Consider the following 26,496-nt stretch of genomic DNA (forward strand, 5'->3'; position numbering starts at 1 on the left):
GTTTGGGGTCTCCTTTTTGCAGGCTGAAGGTTCGTAGTTCCTGTTGTTTTTGGTGTCTGTCCCCAGTGGCTAAGGTTGGTTCAGTGGGTTGTGTAGGCTTCCTGGTGGAGGGTACTAGTGCCTGTGTTCTGGTGGATGAGGCTGGATCTTGACTTTCTGGTGGGCAGGTCCACGTCTGGTGGTGTGTTTTGGGGTGTCTGTAGACCTATTATGATTGTAGGCAGCCTCTCTGCTAATGGGTGGGGTTGTGTTCCTGTCTTGCTAGTTGTTTGGCATAGGATGTCCAGCACTGTAGCTTGCTGGTCGTTGAGTGAAGCTGGGTGCTGGCGTTGAGATGGAGATCTCTGGGAGATTTTCGCTGTTTGATATTATGTGCAGCTGGGAGGCCTCTTGTGGACCAGTGTCCTGAAGTTGGCTCTCCCACCTCAGAGGCACAGCACTGACTCCTGGCTGCAGCACCAAGAGCCTTTCATCCACAGGGCTCCTTAATTTGGGATGATTTGTTGTCTATTCATGTATTCCACAGATGCAGGGTACATCAAGTTGATTGTGGAGCTTTAATCCGCTGCTTCTGAGGCTGCTGGGAGAGATTTCCCTTTCTCTTCTTTGTTCTCACAGCTCCCAGGGGCTCAGCTTTGGATTTGGCCCCGCCTGTGCGTGTAGGTCGCCGAGGGTGTCTGTTCTTTGCTCAGACAGGACGGGGTTAAAGGAGCCGCTGATTTGGAGGCTCTGGCTCACTCAGGCCGGGGTGGCGGTGGGGGGGTAGGGAGGGTCACGGAGTGTGGGGCGGGCCTGCGGCGGCAGAGGCCGGCATGACGTTGCTAGCCTGAGGTGTGCCGTGCGTTCTCCCGGGGGAGTTGTCCCTGGATCCCGGGACCCTGGCAGTGGCGGGCTGCACAGGCTCCCCAGAAGGGGGTGTGGACACTGACCTGCGTTCGCACACAGGCTTCTTGGTGGCGGCGCAGCGGCCTTAGCGCCTCATGTCTGTCTCTGGGCTCCGCACTTTTAGCCGCGAGCCGCCCGTCTCTGGAGCTCCTTTAAGCAGCGTTCTTAATCCCCTCTCCTCGTGCACCAGGAAACAAAGAGGGAAGAAAAAGTCTCCTGCCTCTTCGGCAGGTCCAGACTTTTCCCCGGACTCCCTCCTGGCTAGCCGCGGTGCACTAACGCCCTGCAGGCTGTGTTCACGCCACCAACCTCAGTCCTTTCCCGGCGCTCCGACAGAAGCCGGAGCCTCAGCTCCCAGCCCCGCCCGCCCCGGCGGGCGAGCAGACAAGCCTCTCGGCTGGTGAGTGCCGGTCGGCCCGATCCTCTGCGCTGGAATCTCTCCGCTTTGCCCTCTGCACCCCTGTTACTGTGCTCTCCTCCGCGGCTCCCAAGCTCCCCCACTCCGCCACCCAAAGTCTCCGCCCGCGAAGGGGCCTCCCAGTGTGCGGACACCTTTCCTCCTTCACAGCTCTCCCGCTGGTGCAGGACCCGTCCCTATCCCTTTGTCTCTGTTTATTTTTTTCTTTTGCCCTAACCACATACGTGGGGGCTTCCTTGCCTTTTGGGAGGTCTGAGGTCTTCTGCCAGCATTCAGTAGGTGCTCCGTGGGAGTTGTTCCACGCGTAGATGTATTTCTGGTGTATCTGTGGGGAGGAAGGTGATCTCCGCGTCTTACTCTTCCGCCATCTTCCCGGAAGTCGCATGACTCTTTTTGAATTATGGTTTTCTCAGGGTATATGCCCAGTAGTGGGATTGCTGGGTCATATGGTAGTTCTATTTTTAGTTTTTTAAGGAACCTCCATACTGTTCTCCATAGTGGCTGTACCAATTCACATTCCCACTAGCAGTGCCAGAGTGTTCCCTTTTCTCCACACCCTCTCCAGCATTTATTGTTTCTAGATTTTTTGATGATGGCCATTCTGACTGGTGTGAGATGATATCTCATTGTAGTTTTGATTTGCATTTCCCTAATGATTAATGATGTTGAGCATTCTTTCATGTGTTTGTTGGCAGTCTGTATATCTTCTTTGGAGAAATGTCTATTTAGGTCTTCTGCCCATTTTTGGATTGGGTTGTTTGTTTTTTTGTTATTGAGCTGCATGAGCTGCTTGTAAATTTTGGAAATTAATCCTTTGTCAGTTGCTTCATTTGCAAATATTTTCTCCCATTCTGAGGGTTGTCTTTTGGTCTTGTTTATGGTTTCCTTTGCTGTGCAAAAGCTTTGAAGTTTCATTAGGTCCCATTTGTTTATTTTTGTTTTTATTTCCATTACTTTAGGAGGTGGGTCAAAAAGGATCTTGCTGTGATTTATGTCATAGAGTGTTCTGCCTATGTTTTCCTCTAAGAGTTTGATAGTTTCTGGCCTTACATTTAGGTCTTTAATCCATTTTGAGCTTATTTTTGTGTATGGTGTTAGGGAGTGATCTAATCTCATACTTTTACATGTACCTGTCCAGTTTTCCCAGCACCCCTTATTGAAGAGGCTGTCCTTTTTCCACTGTACGTTCCTGCCTCCTTTATCAAAGATAAGGTGACCATATGTGCGTGGGTTTATCTCTGGTCTTTCTATCCTGTTCCATTGATCTATCTTTCTGTTTTTGTGCCAGTACCATACTGTCTTGATTACTGTAGCTTTGTAGTATAGTCTGAAGTCAGGGAGCCTGATTTCTCCAGCTCTGTTTTTCGTTCTCAAGATTGCTTTGGTTATTCGGGGTCTTTTGTGTTTCCATACAAATTGTGAAATTTTTTGTTGTAGTTTTGTGAAAATGCCAGTGGTAGTTTGATAGGGATTGCATTGAATCTGCAGATTGCTTTGTGTAGTAGAGTCATTTTCACAATGTTGATTCTTCCAATCCAAGAACATGGTATATCTCTCCCTCTATTTGTATCATCTTTAATTTGTTGGAAGTTTTTAAATCACTGTTTCAATTTCAGTACTTGTGATAGGTCTGTTCTTATTTTCTATTTCTTCCTGGTTCAGTCTTGGAAGATTGTACCTTTCTAAGAATTTGTCCACTTCTTCTAGGTTGTCCATTTTATTGGCATATAGTTGCTTGTAGTAGTGTGTTATTATCCTTAGTATTTCTGTGGTGTCCATTGTAACTTCTTTTTCATTGCTAATTTTATTGATTTGAGCCCTCTCCCTTTTTTTCTTGATGAGTCTGGCTAAAGGTTTATCAAGTTTGTTTATCCTTTCAAAGAACCAGCTTTTAGTTTTATTGATCTTTCCTATTGTTTTCTTCATCTCTATTTCATTTATTTCTGCTCTGATTTTTATGATTTCTTTCCTTCTACTAACTTTGGGTTTTGTTTGTTTTTCATTCTCTAATTGCTTTAGGTGTAAGGTTAGGTTGTTTGAGATTTTTCTTGTTTCCTGAGGTCAGATTGTATTGCTGTGAACTTCCCTCATAGAACTGCTTTTGCTGCATCCCATCAGTTTTGGATTATCGTGTTTTCATTTTCTTTTGTCTCTAGATATTTTTTGATTTTCTCTTTGATTTTTTCAGCAATCCATTGGTTGTTTAGTAACATATTGTTTAGCTTCCATGTGTTTATGTTTTCCAGGTTTTTTTCTTGTAGTTGATTTCTAATCTCATAGCATTGTGGTTGGAGAAGATGCTTGATATGATTTTAGTTTTCTTAAATTTACCAAGGCTTGCATTGTGGCCCAGCATGTAATCTGTCCTGGAGAATGGGACATGTGCACTTGAGAAGAATGTATATTCTGCTTTCAGATGGAATGTTCTATAAATATCAGTTAAGTTCATTTGCTCTAATGTGTCATTTAAGCCTTGTGTTTCCTTATTTGATTTTCTGTCTGGATGTTCTGTCCACTGATGTATGTGGGGTGTTAAAGTCCCCTACTATTATTGTGTTACTGTTAATTTCTCCTTTTATGGCTGTTAGCATTTGCCTATATATTGAGGTGCTCCTATCTTGGGTGCATATACATTTACAATTGTTATATCTTTTTCTTGGATTGATCCCTTGATCATTATGCAGTGTCCTTCTTTGTCTCTTGTAACAGTCTTTATTTTAAAGTCTGTTTTGTCTGATATGAGAATTGCTACTCCAGCTTTCTTTTAATTTCCGTTTGCATGGAATACCTTTTTCCATCCCCTCACTTTCAGTCTGTATGTGTCCCTATGTCTGAAGTGGGTCTCTTGTAGACAGCATATATATGGGTGTTGTTTTTGTATCCATTCAGCCAGTCTGTGTCTTTTGGTGGGAGCATTTAATCCATTTATATTTAAGGTAATTATCGATATGTATGCTCTTATTGCTGTTTTGTTAATTGTTTTGGATTTGTTTTTGTCGATCTTTTTTCTTCCCTTCCTCTTTCATTCTCTTCTCTTGTGATTTGGTGACTATCTTTAGTGTTTTGTTTGGATTGCTGCTGCTTTTTTGTGTGTGTATCTATTGTAGATTTTTGGTTTGCAGTTACCATGAGGTTTTGTTATAGCAGTCTATATATACAAGATTGTTTTAAGTGCTGGTCTCCTAATTTCAAATGCATTTCTAACGTCCTGTATTTGTACTCTCTTCTCATGATTGCTGGTGTTATCTATCTATCTGTTTGTTTATTTATTTATTTTGGCTGTGCTGGGTCTTAGTTGCAGCACACGGGATCTTTGTTGCAGCATGTGAGATCTTTTAGTTGCGGCATGCGGACTTCTTAGTTGCAGCATGTGGACTCTTAGTTGTGGCATGCTTAGTTGTGACATGCATGTGGGATCTAGTTCCCCCACTAAGGATCGAACCCGGGCCTCCTGCATTGGTAGCACAGAGCCTTACCCACTGGACCACCAGGGAAGTCCCATGATTGCTGGTTTTCATATCATATTTGTGTGTGGATGATTTCCTACCTTTACTGTATGTTTGCCTTTACTGGTGAACTTTCCCGTTTGTAATTTTCTTGTTTCTAGTTGTGGCCTTTCTTTTCCATCTAGAGAAGTTCCTTTAGCATTTGTTGTAAAGCAGGTTTGGTGGTGCTGAATTCTCTTAGCTTTTGCTTGTCCATAAAGCTTTTCATTTCTCCGTCGAATCTGAGTGAGAGCCTTGCTGGGTAGAGTATTCTGGGTTGCATCACTTTAAATATTTTGTGCGACTCCCTTCTGGTCTGCAGAGTTTCTGCTGTAAAATCAGCTGATAACCATATGGGGAGTCCTTGTATATGATTTGTTGCTTTTAATATTTTGTCTTTAATTTTTATAAATTTGATTAATACATTTCTTGGTGTGTTCCTCCTTGGGTTTATCCTATATGGAACTCTCTGGATTTGAGTGTTTCCTTTCCCATGTTAGGGAAGTTTTTGGCTATTATCTCTGCAAATATTTTTTCAGGCCCTTTCTCTCCCTCTTCTTCTGGGACCCCTATAATGTGAATGTTGGTGTGTTTAATGTTGTCCCAGAGGTCTCTCAGACTGTCCTCATTTCTTTTCATTCTTTTGTCTTTATTCTGTTCTGCAGCAGTGATTTCCACCAACCTGTCTTACAACTCACTTATTCGTTCTTTTATCTCATTTATTCTGCTATCAATTCCTTCTATTCTATTTTTCATTTCAGTTGTATTGTTCATCTCTGTTTGTTTGTTCTTTAAAGCTTCTAGCTCTTTCTTAAACATTTCTTGTATCTTCTCGATCTGTGCCTCCATTCTTTTACCAAGATCTTAGATCATCTTTACTATCATTACTCTGAATTCTTTTTCAGGTAGCTTGCCTATCTCCACTTCACTTAGTTGTTCTTCTGGGGTTTTGTCTTGTTCTTTCATCTGGAACATATTTCTCTGCATCTCATTTTGTCTAATTTTCTGTGTTTGTGGTCTCTGTTCCTCAGGTGTCTCGTTATGGCTTCTTTGTCTTTGGGTATAGAATATCTTTTTTGGTAGGCTCAAGTTTTTTTTGTCAGCAGTTAGTTGTGATTTTGGTGTTTTCATAAGAGGAGGTGAGCTCAAGTCCTTCTCCACCATCTTGTCTCCAGTTTTTTTTTTTCCCTTTGTGCTTCCAGTCTCACTTGCTCATAGAGTCCTGCATGCAGAGGCCTTCCACCTGGTACTTCAAGCCAGAGTTTCTAGTGTGAAATGGCTGTGCTTGACACCTCAGCTCTGCTACACTCCGTAAGGCACAGACATTTTTAAATTAAAGGATTCAAAAATGTCATCTCCTTTCTTTTAGGCTGTCATCTGACTCAAATTCTCAAATTTGCAGCTAGGAGAGTCTGTTCTCCATCCTGCTTCAGAAAAGTGGAATCCTATCCACAAGTGGAATTTTAATAGTAAAAGTAACATATTACATCATATCTGAAATTATCCCATAATTTACATGGCAGTATCTATCCCAGTGATATGTCAGTGGCAAAATGAATCTAAGTGCTTAAAACAGCAAGCCTTTAAGATGGGTTTTACATGTATTAAAGAGAGGGGAACTCTTAGGTGACAAGCCTGAGTCTCCTAGAAAGGAATTAATGACTTGTGTTTCTTTTTCTTCATTATTGTCAACATTAATAGGCTACTTAGGGTCAAGCATCTGAAATTTTTGGTCACAAACAAAAGTACTACAAGAAATCAGTTAGAATGACTAAGTCATTAAAAGTAGAGGAACAATTTTATTGAATACTGCCTTAAAGAAATGCTACCAGAAAGAGAGGAAACTCTCCTTAGAACAGATTTTATTTCTAGTTCTCCTGAGACATAATTTAGAACGAAATTGGTTTAAAGGGGAAAAAGAATTTCTTTATTTGAATGGGTTCTGCTCTGTTCATCCTTGAACCTCAGAGTTTCTTAGCTATTTGGAAAGGAAATTGATGTGACTTAAAATTGTGTACATAATATCACTAAAGTGTGCTTTTTTATTTTTATTTTTTAAGTTCTATTAGATAAAATGTGAATTTTGACGTTTAGGATAAGATGAGAGCTTATTTTCCACATATTTTGAATGAGGAGCAGAGATTAAGCAAATGAGAAATGCTATTATGAAAGTCCTAAATTTTTCAGATATATATGAGTTGTATTTTATCTCTACAGTTTTTAAAATAAATTTTAAATTTATTGTTATTATCCTAGTTGCAGTATCCAGTTTATTGGGACCATCTTGAATTCTGTGATGGATTCAGAAAACTTTTAGACCATTTACAGTTGGATAAAGTGAGTCCCTTGAAACTAATTACTCACATGTGATTTTAATGCAACATTTATTGATACATTGTTAAGCCTGGTGTTGTCTTTTATTTTTTAATAACAGCTCTTTTGAGATAGAATTCACATACTGTACAGTTTACCCTTTTAAAGTGTATAATTCACCGTTCTTTAATATATTCACAGTATGTACAACCATCACCACAGTCAATTTTTGAACATTTTTCCACCCCTAGAAGAAACCCCATACTTAGCAGTCACTCCCCACCCTTCCTCCCTGGAGCCCTGTTTCTATGGATTTGCCTATTTTGGATATTTTATGTAAATGGAATGATGTAATCTGTGGTCTTTTGTGACTGGCTTTTTTCAGTTAGCATAACACTTTCAGGGTTCATCAGTGTTGCAGATTATATCAATATTTCATTCCTTTTTATTGTCAAATAATATCCCATTGTATGGATATAACACATTTTATTTATCCATTCATCATTTGGTTTGTTTCCATTGGTTAGGTATTATGAGTAATGTTGCTATGAACATTCTTATACAAGTTTTTGTGTAGACAGATGTTTTCAGTTCTCTTGGGTACATGTCTAGGAGTGGAATTACCGAATCATAGTTTTCTTAAACAGAAATGACAAAGTAGTTTAATTTTCTAATGTAATCTATGAATAATGTTTTTTAACTTGTGTAATTTATATGCACAGTTGTATTTTTTCTTGACAGGGTGTAGACATTGCATTTAAATACAGTATTTTCTAAACTTCTAACTGCTGTAAATATTTCAGTCTAATGACTGGTGATGACATTGTATTCTGTGGTTGGTGATAATTAAAAGAATTTTTTTTGATACTTCAAGATCATTGTTTTTAGGATCCTTGTGTTTGTTTCCAATTAGGTTCATCTCTTTGGGGCTTCTTTGGGAGGCTTTTTGGCCCAGAAGTTTGCTGAATACACTCACAAATCTCCCAGAGTCCATTCTCTCATCCTCTGCAATTCCTTCAGTGACACTTCTATCTTTAACCAAACATGGACTGCAAACAGGTAAGAATGTAAACATTCAACCAACATTTTTTTATTTTCAGTGGAATTTTGAAAATGTTGGCTTTTGGTTTTTCAATGCATTAGGGAGGGAGAGGCCATATATACTTGTGTCTTTTGAAACCACCCTGGCTTTTAAAATTAGAAACAATCACCTTTGGAAAAGAAAAGAATAGAAAGAGTTCTAAATTCAGTTGTTTCCACTACTCTAAATCATTGTCTAGCTTTATTTACTATATGTTCACATGCCTTTACAGTTTAGTGCATATGTAACTGATACTGTGTTCTGCTTGCTCCACTTAGTATTTTGTGTACACAGTCCTGTTGTAGTTTTTTAAGGCCTTTGGCTTCTCCCAATTTTTCATCATGTTCTACTGTAAATCTTTGTATAAATTACTTTTGTTCCTTCCCTTTCTGAGTTATTTTCTTGAGACATGTTCCCCAAAAGGGAGAGATTAGAGCATTTAGTCTGTCAGCAGATGTTCTGCACATCTTGACACTTTTACAACGTTAGTCTGCTTTTTAGAAAGATGGAAATGGTGGAATGCTTTGTGGGGCAACTAGTGGGGTACCTGTTTCCTCTGAACCATGCCTTTACTGATTTTATCATTTTAATTAACTTGATAGATGGCTAATGGTACCTTAAAGCTGACTTCATGATATTTCTTTCATTGCTAGCAAGGCTAGGCTCTACCGCAGAAAGCAACCTAGTAACTAAACCTACCTGTGTGATCAGATTGGTTTTCATATAATGTTCTAGGTAAACATTGTTTTCATGGTTTTCACATCTACTCAACATTCACTCTGATTTTTAAAATATTTCTCCTGATATTTTCTCAGTTGTTTACTCAGCATTCGTGCAGCAATTTCTTGTATACATCAGACACAGATACTTCATGTCCAGATAATGCACTAAGTCATTGATTATTTTTGATGATTTTTCATGTTTTAATTGTCAGAAGCCAAGACTTCCCCCACTTCGTTTGTGCTCTTGCATATCAGCTACTTTTTATCAAATGTCTGAGTGCTTACCGTGTGCCACACAGAGGCTGCAGGGGCAAACAGAGCCAAGAGGATGCGCCCTCTACAGAGCACACCTAGGCAGCATCACCTTTAGAAGATAAGGAGCTGTGGGGTAGAGAACTTAGAAAGATCACTGAAGGTGACTGAAAGATGGCTGTCTGGTCCTTGTGAGGGAAGCCCACTGAGAATATGCATCAGAAGGTGGTCTGCACGTGTTTTGTGGGTTTTTGTTTTGTTTTTTGTTTTTTTTTCGGCTGCGGCCTGTGGGATCTTAGTTCCCCAACCAGGGATCGAACCCATGTGCCCTGCATTGGAAGCATGGAGTCTTAACCATTGGACCACCAGGGAAGTCCCTGGTCTACACCTTTTATAAGTCATTTTCAGCATAGGGTAGAGAAATTCATGTTTACCCTGTGTAATGGCTCTCAGTGTAATTAGTGGAGTAAATACTAATGACAGATCACATATAGAAATACAGAAAGACTGAATTGCCTTGAATTAGCCCAATTGAACCCAGTAGTAGCAATAGGAGGTATAATAACTCTGATTTTCCTATTTTGAAATCTATCTTTAATCAAAAGGTGATATAAACCTTAAGGCTGATATGGTAAGTGTTCAGTTTACCGCAAATAGGTTAGCCATTGGAATAAGACCAAATAGAAAATAAAATCTCGGAATCATCAGAATGTCTACCTCTGTAAAGGCATTTTTGAAATATTGCTTATAATTATTCCAAATCCCCAAAAGTTGGATCATATTAAACCATAACTCGGAGCTTGAGAAAATGTATACAAAAACTAGGTGCTTCAAAACTAGCTCTTTAAAGGGAAGGGACTAGGTTTTTTTTAATCTCTAGGTACCAAGTACCTAGCTAATACGAAGCTTCAGTGTTGAATGAATATTTGCCATTTATGTGTAGTCTTGGAAATTTAAATTATCAGGTCTTTTTTTTTTTTTTAACAGCTTTTGGCTAATGCCGTCATTTATGCTCAAAAAAATCGTTCTTGGAAACTTTTCATCTGGCCCAGTGGACCCTATGATGGCTGATGCCATTGATTTCATGGTGGACAGGGTAAGGATCATGGCCTTGGGGTGGGGACACCTTGTACTCGGAATTTTCATGTCTGCTTGGTTCCTGAAGAAATACCTGTCTCACTGTGTACCAGAGGTATTTGTTAAGCGTTCTTCCATATTAACTTTACTACGTCCAGACAGATATTCCTGCTGCTGAGTAATTCATCAGAATCACTTGGGGGAGCTTTTAAAAATACAGATTCTAAGGCCTCACACCAGACCATTGAACTAGAATCCCTGGCCGAGGGCACTGGGAATCTGTGTTTTTACCTCACCCCTCCTCTTCCACCTCCCCAGGTAAGTGTGATGGAGCAGGTCTGTGGACTTGCATTTAGGGACTACTGGGATAGACGTTTTTCTTTGGAGGCCTCTACTTAAATGTCTGCCTGTCCTCTTGGAGCTGCTGGAATTGGCTTGGCGCCCACAGGCACCTGGTGGAAGCGTCGGCTCAGGTTGAGGGCTGTGGAAGGCCAGGTGCCCAGAACAGAAAAATGTCACCACTTGCAAGGCCCAGTTATGGTCTCAAATACACTGTGTTTCCTCAGTGGTGACCATACTGGCCCCACCACACATAATACCATTTCTAAGCACAGACATTATCTGTGGATTTAATGTAAATGTACAAACAAAATTAATTTTTAAAAAATTCACCTTTGTTTGTTTCTTTCTGCAGCTGGAAAGTTTGGGGCAGAGTGAACTGGCTTCAAGACTTACCCTGAATTGTCAAAATTCTTATGTGGAACCTCATAAAATTCGGGACATCCCTGTAACCATCATGGACGTAAGTTTTCTTTTAAGTAAAATAGATGCTTTGCCCTTTCTATATGTATATGTCAAGACCCCCCTGTAATTAGTTTGTGAGTTTTCAGTGTGCCTCTTCAGACACTGCCTTGGGTTTTCTTTATTTTTACCCCCCAGCTTTTTCAAATCCAAAATAATCTTTTATTGCTTATCCTGTATTTTTCCTGGCAGGAATAACACCATTGAAATCAAAGGAAATTTAAACAAACATGGTAGTCCTGACCCATTTTGGTTTGCTTTGCTATTCCCATCAACAGATATTGCTCTTTAGCCGAAAGTACAAATCTGGGCAGTAAAGTGAAGGTGCCTCGTGAGTGCAGAGAATCAAGAATTCCATAAAGTCTAACACAAAAACTTGCTTCTTATATATTTTTTAATTGTAGTGAAATATACATAACAAAATTCACCATTTAAATCACTTTTAAGTGTACAGAGCAGTGACATTAAATACATTTACAGTGTGGTCCAACTGCCACTGTTATCTATCTCCAGAACTTTCCATCATCCCAAACTGAAACTCTGTACCCATTAAACAATAATTCCCCATTCCCCCCCCAAGCCCTGCTACTAACCTTTATCTTACTTCTTTTCTCTAGGACTTTGCCTATTCTAGATGCCTCATACAAGTGGAATCATCTAATTATCTTTTTGTATCTGGCTTGGTTCACTTACTTAGCATAATGTTTTCAAGGTTCATCCATGTCACAGTATCATTCCCTTTTAAGGTTGAATTATACTCCATTGTACGTATATACCACCTTTTGTTTATCTTCTCATCTACTGACACATTTGAGTTGTTTCCACCTTTTGGCTATTGTGAACATTGGTGTACAAATACCCATTTGAGTTCCTGCTTTCAATCCTTTTGGGTAGTGCATACCTAGAAGTAGAATTGCTGAAATGTTTGGTAATTCTATATTTAACTTTTTGAGGAACTGCCTTATTGTCTTCCACAGGGGCTGTACCATTTTACATTCCCACTAGCAATGCATAAGGTTTCCAATTTCTCCATATCCTCTCCAGCACTTGTTATTTTCTGTTTTTCTTGGTAGTAGTAGCCACCCTAATGGATGTGAAGTGGTATCTCACTGTGGCTTTGACTTTTTATTTTAATCACATAACTGTTCTGTCTCATAATGGATTTATTCCTAAGTGCAAGTAACATGGTATGTTTAAGAACTGATTTTTATCAGGAAATTATCCATTACAAACATGTACAAGAACTTATCATTCTCCACTATAATTCCAACATTTACCATGACACAGAGCAGGCTTTTCAGTACTCTCAGTGAAATATATGGTCCTCACAGGGCATTTGCTCTGCCTGCCCTTTCAAAGTTATGTTCACAACTTAGGTACATAGTCACTTAAAACTGTCTACAAGTTTTAGCAAGGTGGAGATGCACCTATTTTTATTTTCATGGGTTCTTTTGTTTCTTTTAAATTACTTTGAATAATTTTTTGCACGTGCATAAACATAAATTTGTATGAATACTGAAAGATTCTAGAGTCATATATTCCAAACTTCTAACAGTGGCTCCCCCAGAAAAGGGTTTGGACTTCTTATCTTATACTATGAAAAATTTTTTTTGAATTCTTTTTCACTGAGTATATGCTACTTATATAACTGTTTTAATTTTTTTAATAAAATTTTCTTTTTTCTCTTTTTTTTATAAATTTATTTATTTATGGCTGCACTGAATCTTCATTGTTGTGCCCGGGCCTAGTTGTGGCAAGCGGGGGCTACTCTTTGTTGCGGTGCGCGGGCTTCTCATCGCGGTGGCTTCTCTTGTTGCGGAGCACAGGCTCAGTTTTTGGCGCATGGGCTTAGTTGCTCTGCGGCATGTGGGATGTTCCCAGGCCAGGGCATGAACCCATGTCCCTGCGTTGGCAGGCGGATTCTTAACCACTGCGCCACCAGGGAAGTCCCTATAACTGTTTTTAAATTAATAAGTTCTTTTGGGGTTTCGTGATCTTTTTGAAATTAGTATTTTCAATGATTGTTCGTGGGACTTCTCTGGTGGCTCAATGGTTAAGAATCCGCCTGCCAATGCAGGGGACATGGGTTGGATCATTGGTCCGGGAAGATCCCAGCCCTGCGCCACAACTCCTGTGCCTGCGCTCTAGAGCCCGTGCTCCACAAGAGAAGCCACTGCAATGAGAAGCCACACACCACATCCCGCTCGCTGCAACTAGAGAAAGCCCACACACAGCAACGAAGACCCAACTCAGCCAGAAAAAAAAAAAGATTGCTATTAATATTCTGTTAATTTACTTATGTTTGAGGACAAAGGAAATTCATGGTAGAATTTTTTCCGCTAAACAGTGCAAGAGACATTTGGCAAAAAAATCTGTATTAATGTTTGACATTGGAGTTAGAGTCTAGAGCAAGAGGGCTCTAGAAGGGTTCAGCCATGTCTGTTGAAAGGAATGCGTGGCGGGTGGGGGGGTAAGTATTAGGGTAAGGGTTACGGAACGGGTACAGTTTAGGGTACAGGTAAGTGTACGAAAACGGGTTAGGGATAGGGTACGTGTTAAGGTACGGCTTAGTGTTAGGTTAAGGGTTAGTGTTAGGGTACAGGTTAGGGTACAACAACGGGTTAGGTTTAGGGTATGTGTTAGGGTATGGGTTGGTGTTAGTGTACGGCTTAGGATTAGGGTATGGGTTAGGGTTAGGGAACGGGTACGGTTTAGGTTACACGTTAGGGTACGACAACGGGTTAGGCTTAGGGTACATGTTAGGGTACCAATGTTAGGGTACCAACTAGTGTTAGGGTACGGGTTAGGATTAGGGTGCGGTTCGGGTAAGGGTTTTGGTTAGGGATAGGGAACGGGTACAGTTTAGGGTACAGGTTATTGCACGACAACAGGTTAGGGCTAGGGTACATGTTAGGGTATGGGTTAGTTTTAGTGTACAGGTTAGAATTAGGGTACAGGTTAGGGTAAGGGTTAGGGTACGACAACAGGTTAGGCGTAGGGTATGTGTTAGGGTATGGATTAGTGTCAGTGTACGGGTTAGGGTAAGGGTGAGGGTTAGGGTTACGGAACGGGCACGGGTTAGGGTACAGGTTAGAGTACGTGTTAAGGTATGGGCGTTAGTGTATGGGTTAGGATTAGGGTATGGGCTAGGATAAGGATTAGGGTAAGGATTAGATTTAGTTTTAGGGTTAGGGAACGGGTACGGTTAAGGTTACAGGTTAGGATACAACAACGGGTTAAGGTATGTGTTAGGGTATGGGTTAGTTTTAGTGTATGGGTTAGGATTGCAGTACTGGTTAAGGTAAAGGGTTAGGGAATGGGTACGGTTTCGGGTACAGGTTAGGGTACGAGAACAGGTTAGGCTTAGGGTATGTGTTAGGGTAAGGATTAATGTTAGTGTACGGGTTAGGATTAGGGTACCATTAAGGTAAGGGTTAGGGTAAGGGTTAGGTACGGTTTAGGGTACAGGTTAGGGTACGACAATGGCTTAGGGTACCCGTTAGGGTACGGACTAGTGTTAGTGTACGGTTTAGGATTAGGGTACGGTTAAGGTAAGGGTTAGTGTACGGGTTATGGTTAGGGCTAGGGAACGGGTACGGTTTCGGTACAGGTAAGGGTACCAAAACGTATTAGGGTTACAGTATGTCTTAGGATTAGGGTAAAGTTAGGGTACGTGTTAGGGTACATGTTAGTGTACGGATTAGGTTTAGGGTATGGGTTAGGTTTAGGTTTAAGGTTAGGGAACCAGTAAGGTTTAGGGTGCAGGTTAGGTTATGACAACAGGTTAGAGTTAGCATACGTGTTAGGGTATGGGTTAGTGTACAAGTTAGGATAGGGGTATGGGTTAGCGTAAGGTTTTGGGTTCGGGTTAGGGTTCAGTTTGGGGTACAACAATGGGTTTGGGTTAGGGTCCGTGTTAGGGTAAGGGTTAGTATTAGTATACGGGTTAGGATTAGGGTACTGTTTAGGGTAAGGGTTAGGGAACAGGTACAGTTTAGGATACAGGTTAGGGTACAACAAAGGATTAGGGTTAGGGTACAGATTAGTGTTAGTGTACGGGTTATAATTAGGGAATGGGTGCGGTTTAGGGTACAGGTTAGTGTATGACAACGGGTAGGGTTAGGGTACGGGTTATTGTTAGTGTACGGATTAGGATTACGGTACAGGTTAGGTTAGGGTTAGGGAACGGTTACAGTTTAGCATGCAGGTTAGGATACGACAACGGGTTAGGGTTACTGTACGTGTTAGGGTATTCGTTAGTGTACGGGTTAGGATTAGGGTATGGGTTAGCGTAAGGTTTAGGGTACAGTTTGGGGTACAATGGGTTTGGGTTAGGGTAAGGATTTGTATTAGCATATGGGTTAGGGTTAGGGTACTGGTTAGGGTAAGGTTAAGGTTAGGGAATGGATTAGTGTTATTGTACGGGTTAGGATTAGGGTACAGATAAGGTAAGGGTTAGGGTTAGGGAACGGGTATGGTTTAGGGTACAGGCTAGGGTACGACAATGGTTTAGGGTTAGGGTACATGTTAGGGTATGGGTTAGTTTTAGTTTACTGTTTAGGATTATGGTGTGGGTTACGGTAAGGGTTAGATTAAGGGTTAGTGTTAGCGTTGGGTACGGTTTAGGGTACTGCAGCGGGTTAGGCTTAGGGTACGTGTTATGGTACGGATTAGTGTTAGTGTACAGGTTAGGATTAGGGTACAGTTAGGGTAAGGATTAGGGTAAGGGTTATGGTTAGGGTTAGGCCTAGGGAACAGGTACGGCTTAGCATATAGATTAGGGTACGACAAAGGGTTAGGCTTAGGGTACATCTTAGGGTACGGGTTAGTGTACTGGCTAGATTAGGGTACGGTTAGGGTAAGAGTTAGGATAAAGGTTAGAGTTAGGGTTAGGGAACGGGTATGGTTTAGGGTACAGGTCAGAGTAGGACAATGGGTTAAGTTTAGGGTACGTGTTAGGGTGCGGGTTAGGATTAGGGTACGACTTAGGGTAAGGGTTAGGGTATGGGGTTAGCATTAGTGTATGGGTTAGGGTAAGGGTGAGGGTTAGGGTTATGGAGCGGGTACGGTTTAGGGTATGGATTAGGATTAGGGTACGAGTTAGCGTAAGGGTTAGGATAAGGGTTAGGGATAGGGAACGGGTACCAGATAAGGTACAGGTTAGGGTACGACAACTGTTTAGGGTACGCGTCAGTGTTAGTGTACTGGTTATGATTAGGATACGAGTTAGGGTTAGGGGAATGAGTACAGGTTAGCATATGATAACTGGTTAGGTTTAGGGTACGTTTTAGGGTATGGATTAGTGTTAGTGTATAGGTTATGATTAGGGTACGAGTTAGGGTAAGGGTTATGGTACGAAAACGGGTTAGGGTACGTGTTAAGCTACGGGTTAGTGGTGTTTTACGGGCTAGGAATAGGGTACCAGTTAGGGTAAGGGTTAGGATAAGGATTAGAGTTAGGGTTAGAGAATGGGTACAGTTTAGGGTACAGGTTAGGGTACAAAAACGGGATAGGATTAGGGTACGTTATAGGGAATGGGTTAATGTTAGTGTATGGGTTAGGGTAAGGGTTAGGGAACGGGTATGGTTTAAGGTACAGCTTAGGGTATGACAACGGGTTAGGGTTAGGGTATGGGTTAGTTTTAGTGTACGGGTTACGATTAGGGTACTGGTTAGGGTAAGGATTACAGTAAGGATTAATTTTAGGGTTAGGGCCAGGGAATGGGTACGGTTTAGGGTACAAGTTAGGGTAGGACAACGGGTGAGGGTTAGGATATGTGTTAGGGTATGGGATAGTTTTAGTGTACGGGTCAGGATTAGGGTAAGGGTTAGGTTGAGGGTTAGGGAATGGGTATGGTTTAGGGTACCATTTATGGTACGACAATGGGTTAGGGTACGTGTTAGTGTATGGGTATTAGTATGTGGGTTACGATTAGGGTACGGGTTAGGATAAGGCTTAGGGTTAGGGTTAACGTTAATGAACGGGTGCGGTTTAGGGTACAGGTTAGTGTATGACAACGTGTTAGGGTTAGGGTACATGTTAGTGTTAGCCTACAGGTTAGGATTAGGGTATGGGTTAGGGTAAGGGTTGGGGTTAGGGAACGTGTACGGTTTAGGGTACAAGTTAAGGTAGTACATCATGTTAGAGTTAGGATATGTGTTAGGATTAGGGTACGCATTAGGGTTAGGGTTAGGGTACGTGTTGGGGTACGGATTTACTGTTAGTGTATGGTTTAGGATTAGGGTATGGTCAGGGTAAGTGTAAGGGTTAGGGTTAGGGTTAGGGAATGGGTAGGGTTTAGGTTACAGGTTAGCGTATGACAACGGGTTAGGGTATGTGTTATAGTACGGGTTAGTTTTACTGTACGGATTAGGATTAGCATACGTGTTAGGGTTACAGAACAGGTACGGTTTAGGGTACAGGTTAGGGTACGACAATGTGTTAGGGTTCAGGTTAGGGTATGGGTTAGGATATCGGTAAGGTTAAGGGTTAGGGTTGGGGAACAGGTATGGTTTAGGGTACAGGATAGGGTATGACAACAATTTACTGTTAGCGTACATGTTAGGGTATGGGTTAGTGTTAGTATACAGGTTAGGATTAGGGTATACGTTAGGGTTAGGGTCTGGGTTCAGATTAGGATTAGTGCACGGGTTAGGGTAAGGGTTAGGGATCAGGTACGGTTTAGGTACAGGTTAGGGTAAGATAACGGGTTAGGCTTAGGGTACTTATTAGGTTACAGATTAGTGTTAGTGTACAGGTTAGTATCAGGGTGTGGTAAGGGTAAGGGTTATAGTTAGGGTTAGGGAACGGGTACAGTTTAGGGTGCAGGTTAGCGTATGACAACAGGTTAGGGTACGTGTTAGGGTACGGGTTGGTGTACAGGTTAGTATTAGGTTACAGGTTAGAGTAATGGTTAGGGATTGGGCTCAGTTTAGGGTACAGGTTAGGGTATGACAACATGTTAGGTTTAGGGTACTGTTAGGGTACGTGTTAGTGTATGAATTAGTATTAGGGTACGGGTTGCAGTAGGATTAGGGTAAGGGTTAGGGTTACGGAACGGGTATGGTTTAGGGTACAGGTAAGGGTACATGTTACAGTATGGGTGTTAGTGTACGGGTTAGGCTAAGGTTAGCGTTAATGTTAGGGAACGGGTACAGCTTAAGTTACAGTTTAGGGTACAACAATGGATTAGGGTTAGGGTAGGTGTTATGGTATGGGTGTTAGTGTACCGGTTAGATTTTGGTACGGCTTAGTGTAAGGGTTAGGGTAACGGTTAGGGTAGGGAACGTGAACGGTTTAGGGTACAGGTTAGGGTATGGGTTAGTGTTAGTGTATGGGTTAGGATTAGGTTACGGGTTAGGGTTAGGGATAGGGTACGTGTTAAGGTACGGCTTAGTTTTAGTGCATGGGTTAGGATTAGGGTACGGGTTAGGGAACGTGTACGGTTTAGGTTACACATTAGGGTACGACAACGGGTTAGGCTTAGGGTACGTGTTAGGGTACTGACTACTGTTAGTGTACGGGTTAGGATTAGGGTACAGTTTAGGGTACAGGTTAGAGTACGTGTTAAGGTATGGGTGTTAGTGTACGGGTTAGGATTAGGGTATGGGCTAGGGTAAGGATTAGGGTAAGGATTAGATTTAGTGTTAGGGTTAGGGAACGGGTACGGTTTCGGGTACAGGTTAGGGTACGAGAACGGGTTAGGCTTAGGGTATGTGTTAGGGTACGGATTAATGTTAGTATACGGGTTAGGATTAGGGTACTGTTAAGGTAAGGGTACGGGTACGGTTTAGGGTACGACAATGGTTTAGGCTTAGGGTACCCGTTAGGGTATGGACTAGTGTTAGTGTACGGTTAGGGTAAGGGTTAGTGTAAGGGTTAGGGCTAGGGCTAGGGAACGGGTACGGTTTCGGTACAGGTAAGGGTACCAAAACGTATTAGGGTTAGGGTACGTCTTAGGATTAGGGTAAAGTTAGGGTACGTGTTAGGGTACATGTTAGTGTACGGATTAGGCTTAGGGTATGGGTTAGGTTTAGGGTGCAGGTTAGGTTATGACAACGGGTTAGAGTTAGCATACATGTTAGGGTATGGGTTAGTGTACAGGTTAGGATAGGGGTACGGGTTAGCGTAAGGTTTTGGGTTCAGGTTAGGGTTCAGTTTGAGGTACAACAGTGGGTTTGGGTTAGGGTCCGTGTTAGAGTAAGGGTTAGTATTAGTATATGGGTTAGGATTAGGGTACTGTTTAAGGTAAGGGTTAGGGAATGGGTATGATTTAGGGTACAGGTTAGGGTACTACACTGGGTTAGGCTTAGGGTACTTGTTAGGGTATGGGTTAGTGTTAGTGCATGGGGTAGGATTAGGGTACCGTTAAGGTAAGGGTTAGGATTATGGTTAGGGAATGGTTTAGGGTACAGGTTAGGGTACGACAACGTGTTAGGATTAGGGTACTGGTTAGTGTTTGGGTTAGGATTAGGTTACGGGTTAGGGTAAGCTTTAGGGTAAGGGTTAGGGAATGACAAGGGGTTAGGGATAGGGTACGTGTTAGGGTACGGGTTAGTGTATGGGTTAGGATATTGGTGCAGGTAACGGTAAGTTTAAGGGTAAGAGTAAGGGTTAGGGTTGGGGAACGGCTACGGTTTAGGGTACAGATTATGGTAGAACAACAGGTTAGGTCTAGGGTATGTGTTAGGGTACGGGTTAGGATTAGGGCACCATTTAGGGTCAGGTTAGGGTGAGGGTTAGGGTTAGGGAACGGGTACACTTTAGGGTACAGGTTAGGGCACAACAGTTTAGGGTTAGGGTACATGTTAGGGTACATGTTAATCATAGTGCTTCAGTTACGATTAGGTTAGGGAACGGGTACAGTTTAGGCTACAGGTTAGGGCACGACAACAGTTTAGGGTTAGGGTACATGTTAGGGTACTGATTAGTGTTACTGTATGGGTTAGGATTAGGGTATGGTTAAGAAAGGGTTAGGGCTAGGGTACGCAAATGGTGTAGGGTACAGGTTAGGGTATGACAACGGGTTTGGGTTAGGGCACGTGTTAGGGTACGGATTAGTATTAGTGTACGCATTAGGATAGGAGTAAGGTTAGGGTAAGGGTTATTGTTAGAGTTACGGTTAGGGAACGGGTATGGTTTAGAGTACAGGTAAGGTTATGACAACAGGTTAGGGTACAGATTAGTGTTAGGGTACGGGTTGGGGTAAGGGTTAGGTTTATGGGTAGGCAATGGTACAGTTTCGGGTACAGGTTAGGGTACGAAAACGGTTTAGGGTTAGGGTACGTGCTAAGGTAAGGCTTAGCGTTAGTGTACGGGTTAGGGAATGGGTACGGTTTAGGGTGCAGGTTAGGGTATGACAACGGATTAGGGTTAGGGTACGTGTTAGGGTAAGAGTTAGTGTTAGTGTTTGGGTTAGGATTTGGGTACGGGTTAGGGAACGTGTACGGTTAAGGGTACAGGTTAGGGTATGACAACCTGTTAGGGTTAGGGTACAGGTTAGTGTTAGTGTACGGTTTAGGATTAGGGTAGGGGTTAGGGTAAGGGTTAGGGTTATAGATAGGGAAAGGGTATGGTTTAGTGTACAGGTTAGGGTACAAAAACGGGTTTGAGTTAGGGTACGTGTTAAGGTACGGTTTAGGTTAGGGTACCGGTTAGGGTAGTTGTTAGAGTAAGGATTAGATTTAGGGTTAAGGTTCGGTTTAGGGAACGGAAACGGTTTAGAGTGCAGTTTACGGTATAACAAGGGAGTAGGGTTAGGGTATGTGTTAGGGTAAGTGTTAGTGTACGGTTAGGATTAGGGTACGGGTTAGGGTACGACAAAGGGTTACGCTTAGGGTACATGTTAGGGTACGGATTAGCGTTAGTGTACAGGTTAGGTTAGGGTACAGTTAGGGTAAGGGATAGGGTAATGGTTAAGTTTAGGGAATGGGTATGGTTTAGGGTAAAGTTTAGGTTATGACAATGGGTTAGGGTACGTCTTAGGATATGGGTTAGTTTTAGTTTATGAGCTAGGATTAGAGTATGGGTTAGAGTTAGTGTTAGGGTTAGGGTATGGGTACAGTTAGGGTGTGACAATGGGTTAGGCTTAGGGTACATGTTAGGGTACAGATTAGTGTTAGTGTACGGGTTAGGATTATGGTACAGTTTAGTGTACAACTGGTTAGGTTTAGGGTACGTGTTAAGGTTAGGGTAAGGGTTAGGATTAGGGTTAGGGCTAGGGAATGGGTAGAGTTTGGATACAGGTAAGGGTACGACAATGTGTTAGGGTTAGGGTACGCCTTAGGATTAGGGTAAAGTTAAGGTAAGGCTTAGGGTAAGGGTTAGAGTTAGGGTTAGTTTTAGGGAATAGGTACGGTTTAGGGTACGACAATGGGTTAGGGTTAGCGTACATGTTAGGGTATGGGTTAGTGTTAGTGTACAGTTTAGGGTGAGGATACGGGTTAGCATAAGGTTTAGGGTTCAGGTTAGGGTTAGGGAATGGGTACGGTTTAGGGTACAGTTTGGGGTACAACAATGGGTTTGGGTTAGGGTACTGGTTAGGGTAAGGGTATTACCATATGGATTAGGAGTAGGGTACGGTTTAGGGTACAGGTTAGTGTACGACGGTGGGTTAGGCTTAGGGTATATGTTATGGTATAGGTTAGTGTTAGTGTACGGTTTAGGGTAAGGGTTAGGTTAAGGGTGAGGGTTAGGGTTTGGGTTATGGAACGGTTTAGGGTACAGGTTAGGGTATGACAGCAGGTTAGGGTTAGCGTTAGGGTTAGCAAACGGGTACGCTTTAGGGTACAGGTTAGGGCACGACAGGTTAAGGTTAGGTTACGTGTTAGTGTACGGTTTAGGATTAGTGTACGGTTAGAGTAAGGGTTAGGGATCGAGTACTGTTTAGGGTACAGTTGAGGGTACGACAACGGGTTAGGGTACATTTTAGGGTATGGGTTAGTGTTAGCGTATGGGTTAGGATTAGGGTACAAGTTAGTGTAAGGGTTATGTTTAGAGTAAGGATTAGGGAACAAGTACGGCTTAGGGTACAGGTTAGGGTATGACAACGGGATAGGGTTAGGGTACGTGTTAGGGTACAGGTTAGGATTAGGGTATATGTTAGAATAAGAGTAAGGGTTAGAGTTAGGTTTAGGGAACGGGTGTGGTTTAGCGTACCGGTTAGGGTATGACAAAGGGTTAGGTTTTGGGTACGTGTTAGGGTACACAGTAGTGTTAGTGTATGGGTTAGGATTAGCATATGAGTTAGGGTAAGGGTTTGGGTTAGGGTATGGTTTAGACTATGGGTTAGTTTTGGTGTACAGGTTAGGAATAGTGTATGGGTTAGGGTAAGGATTAGGGTAAGGGTAAGGGTTAGGGATTGGGTATGGTTTAGGTACAGGTTAGGGTACGGTAATGGGTTAGCCTTAGGATATTTATTGGGGTACGGATTAGCGTTAGTGTACGGGTTCGGATTAGGGTACGGTTCGGGTAAGGGTAAGGGTTATTGTTAGGTATAGGGAACTGATACGGTTTAGGGTACAGGTTAGGGTACGTGTTGTGGTATGGGTTAGTGTATGGGTTATTGTTAGTGTATGGGTTAGGATTAGGGTATGGGTTAGGATGACGGTTAGGGTAAGAGTGAGTGTTAGGGTTACAGAACAGGTACAGTTTAGGGTACAGGTTAGGGTATGACAACGTGTTACGGTACGGTTATGTACGGGTTAGGATATTGGAATGGGTAACGGTAGGGTCAAGGGTAAGGGTAAGGGTTGGGGAACGGGTATGTTTTAGGGTACAAGATAGGGTATGACAACAGGTTAGGGTACGTGTTAGGGTATGGATTCGTGTTAGTGTATGGGTTAGGATTGGGGTATACGTTAGGGTAAGGTTTAGGGTCCGGGTTTGGGTTAGTGTTAGGGAATGGGTATGGATTAGGGTACAGATTAGGGTACCACAATGGGTTAGGATTAGGGTACGTGTTAGGGTATGGGTTAGTGTTAGTGTATGGGTTAGGATTACAGTACAGATTAGGGTAAGGGTTCGGGTTAGGGAACGGGTACAGTTTAGGGTACGACAACGGGTTAGGTTTAGGGTACGTGTTAGGGTACGGATCAGTGTTAGTGTATGGGTTAGGGTTAAGGTTAGGGTTAGGGAACGGGTAAGGTTTAGGTTACCGGTTAGGGTATGAAAACGGGTTAGAGTTAGGGTACGTGTTAAGTTACAGGTTAGTGTTAGTGTACGGGTTAGGATTACTGTACGGGTTAGGGTAAGGGTTAGGGTATTAGGACTAGGGAATGTATACGTTTTAGGCTACAGAATAGGATATGACAATGGGTTATAGTCATGGTATGTGTTAGGGTACGGGTCATTGTTAGTATACGGTTTAGGATTAGGGTACACGTTAGGGCACGGGTGCGATTTAGGGTACAGTTTAGTGTATGACAGCAGGTTAGTGTTAGGATATGGGTTAGGGAATGGACAGTTTAGGTTACAGGTTAGGGTACTACAACGAGTTAGGTTTAGGGTATGTGTTAGGGTACGTGTTAGTGTACGGATTAGTATTAGGGTAAGGTTTAGGGTAAGGTTACGGTTAGCATTAGGGAACGGGTACGGTTTAGGGTACAGGTTAGGGTACGACAGCGGGTTAGGATTACGGTACGTGTTAGGGAACGGGTTAGTGTTAGTGTATGGGTTAGGATTAGGGTATGGGTTAAGGAACGAGTAGTTTAGAGAAAAGGTTAGGGAATGACAATGTGTTATGGTTAGGGTACGTGTTAGGGTATGGGTTAGTGTTAAGGTACGGGTTAGGATTAGGGTATGGGTTAGGGTTAGTGTTAGGATTAGGGTATGGGTATGGTTTAGGATACAGGATAGGGTATGACAACGGGTTAGGGTATGTATTAGGGTATGGGTTAGTGTCAGGGTACGGGTTAGGGTAAGGCTTCTGGTAAGGGTTAGGTTAAGGGTTAGGATTAGGGAAAGGGTAGAGTGTAGGGTACAAGTTAGGGTACAACAACAGGTTAGGCTTAGGGTATGTTATGGGTACCGATTAGTATAGTGTACGGGTTAGGATTAGGGTACGTATCAGGTAAGGGTTTGGGTTAGGTTTAGGGTTAGAGAACTGGTACGGTTTACAGTACAGGTTAGGGTACGACAACGGGTTAGGTTACGTGGTAGTGTAAGGGTTAGTATTAGTGTATGAGTTAGGATTAGGATAAGCGTTAGGGTAAGGATTAGGGTTAGGGAACCAGTAAGGTTTAGGGTACTGGTTAGGGTATGAAAACAGGTTAGAGTTAGGGTACTTGTTAAGTTATGGGTTAGTGTTACAGATTAGGATTAGGGTAAGGGTTAGAGTAAGGAATAGGAATAGGATTAGTGTTAGGGAACGAGTATGGTTTAAGGTACAGGTTAGGCTACGACAACGAATTAGGGTTAGGGTACTTGTTAGGGTACAGGTTAGTGTTAGTGTATGGGTTATGATTAGGGTACGGATTAGGGTTACGGTTAGGGAATGGGTGCGGTTTAGGGTACAGGTTAGTGTAGGGTTATGGTATGTGTTGGGTATGGGTTATTGTTAGTGTACGGATTAGGGTACGGGTTAGGGTACGGGTTAGGGTAAGGTTTAGGGTTAGGGTTACGGAATGGGTACTGTTTAGGGTGCAGGTTAGGGTATGACAACGGGTTAGCGTATGTGTTAGGGTATTCATTAGTGTACAGGTTACGATGAGGGTACGGGTTAGAGTAAGGTGTAGGGTTCAGGTTAGGGAATGGGTACGGTTTAGGCTACAGGTTATGTACGACAATGGGTTAGGGTCAGGGTATGTGTTAGTGTATGGGTTTGGATTAGGGTACAGGTTAGCGTAAGGTTTAGGGTTAGGGATAGAGTTAGGAGACGGGTACAGTTTAGGGTATACTTTAGGATACAACAAGGAGTTTGGGTTAGGGCACGTGTTAGGGTATGGGTTAGTATTAGTATATGGGTTAGGATTAGGGTATGGAATAGCGTAAGGTTTGGGGTAAGGCTTAGGTTTAGGATTAGCATTAGGGAACAGGTACGTCTTAGGGTACAGGTTAGGGTACGACAATGGGTTAGGATTAGGGTACGTGTTAGGGAACGGGTTAGTGTATGGGTTAGGGTAAGGGTTAGGGTTAGGGAACGAGTATAGTTTAGAAAAAAGGTTAGAGAATGACAATGTGTTATGGTTAGGGTATGGGTTAGTGTTAAGGTATGGGTTAGGGTAAGGGTTATGGTAGGATTAGGGTTAGAGATCAGGTACTGTTTAGGGTACAACAGCAGGTTAGGGTACGTTTTAGGGTATGGGTTACTGTTAGTGTTCAGGTTAGTATTAGGGTACGGATAAGGTTTAAGGTACAGATAAGGTACGTCAATGGTTTAGAGTTAGGGTATGTGTTAGGATTAGGGTACGGGTTAGGGTTAGGATTAGGGTACGGGTTAGGGTAAGGGTTAGTGTTATGGGATTGCTGCTGTTGAGGGTACGGGTTAGGGTATGTGTTAGGGTACATGTTAGTGTTGGTGTAAGGGTTAGGATAAGAGTATGAGCTAAGGTTAGGGTTAGGGAACGGGTATGGTTTAGGGCATAAGTTAGGGTATGGCAATGAGTTAGGGTATGTATTGGGGTATGGGTTAGTTTATGGTTAGGATTAGGGTACGGATTAGGGTTAGTGTTAGGATTAGAGTACAGGTTAGGGAACGTGTACGGTTTAGGGTACACGTTAGGGTATGACAATGGGTTAGGTTGTGTGTTAGAGTACGCGTTAGTGTATGGTTAGGATTAGGGTATGGGTTAGGGAATGGGTACGGTTTAGGGTACAGGTTAGGGCACCACAACGGGTTAGGCTTAGGGTACGTTATGGGTACCGATTAGTGTACGGGTTAGGATTAGGGAACAGGTTAGTGTGTTAGGGTTAGGATTAGGATAAGCGTTAGGGTAAGGGTTAAGGTTAGGGTTAGGGAATGGGTGCGGTTTAGGGTACAGGTTAGTGTATGACAACGGGTAGGGTATGGGTTATTGTTAGTGTACGGATTAGGATTACAGTACAGGTTAGGTTAGGAAACGGTTACAGTTTAGCATGCAGGTTAGGGTTACCGTACGTGTTAGGGTATTCGTTAGTGTTAGCGTATGGGTTAGGATGAGGATACAGGTTAGCGTAAGGTTTAGGGTTCAGGTTAGGGTTAAGGAACGGGTACGGTTTAGGGTACAGTTTGGGGTACAATGGGTTTGGGTTAGGGTACGTGTTAGGGTAAGGATTTGTATTAGTATATGGGTTAGGATTAGGGTAATGGTTAGGGTAAGGTTAAGGTTAGGGAATGGATTAGTGTTATTGTATGGGTTAGGATTAGGGTACACATAAGGTAAGAGTTAGGGAACGGATATGGTTTAGGGTACAGGTTAGGGTACGACAACGGTTTAGGGTTAGGGTACGTGTTAGGGTAAGGGTTAGTTTAGGATTATGGTGTGG

The 26,496-nt window shown here is 42.4% G+C and overlaps 1 protein-coding gene and 1 long non-coding RNA gene across 5 annotated transcripts in view; both read left to right on the plus strand.

Moving 5' to 3' along the window:
• Positions 1-26,496, plus strand: part of SPG21 (SPG21 abhydrolase domain containing, maspardin) — an 82,258-nt gene that overhangs the window by 17,677 nt on the left and 38,085 nt on the right. For 3 of the 4 annotated variants that reach the window (XM_049705916.1, XM_033437143.2, XM_033437142.2), the window contains exons 5-8: positions 7,045-7,125; positions 8,015-8,160; positions 10,144-10,252; positions 10,928-11,119. In XM_049705916.1, the coding sequence (XP_049561873.1) occupies positions 7,045-7,125; positions 8,015-8,160; positions 10,144-10,252; positions 10,928-11,104 (513 nt within the window). In that variant the 3' untranslated portion in view covers positions 11,105-11,119. Of the gene's footprint in view, positions 1-7,044; positions 7,126-8,014; positions 8,161-10,143; positions 10,253-10,927; positions 11,120-26,496 lie in introns of those variants that run through there. The other variant, XM_012534802.3, reaches the window with a different exon arrangement.
• LOC117203168 (uncharacterized) overlaps positions 14,379-26,496 on the plus strand; it is a 44,282-nt gene continuing 32,164 nt past the window's right edge. Inside the window, exons 1-5 of the long non-coding RNA XR_007475508.1 lie at positions 14,379-15,087; positions 15,483-15,858; positions 17,774-18,136; positions 23,240-24,774; positions 25,582-26,012. This is a non-coding gene — a long non-coding RNA (uncharacterized LOC117203168). The remainder of the gene's footprint in view (positions 15,088-15,482; positions 15,859-17,773; positions 18,137-23,239; positions 24,775-25,581; positions 26,013-26,496) is intronic.

Source organism: Orcinus orca, chromosome 2 (assembly GCF_937001465.1).
Source record: "Orcinus orca chromosome 2, mOrcOrc1.1, whole genome shotgun sequence".
NCBI lineage: Eukaryota > Metazoa > Chordata > Mammalia > Artiodactyla > Delphinidae > Orcinus > Orcinus orca.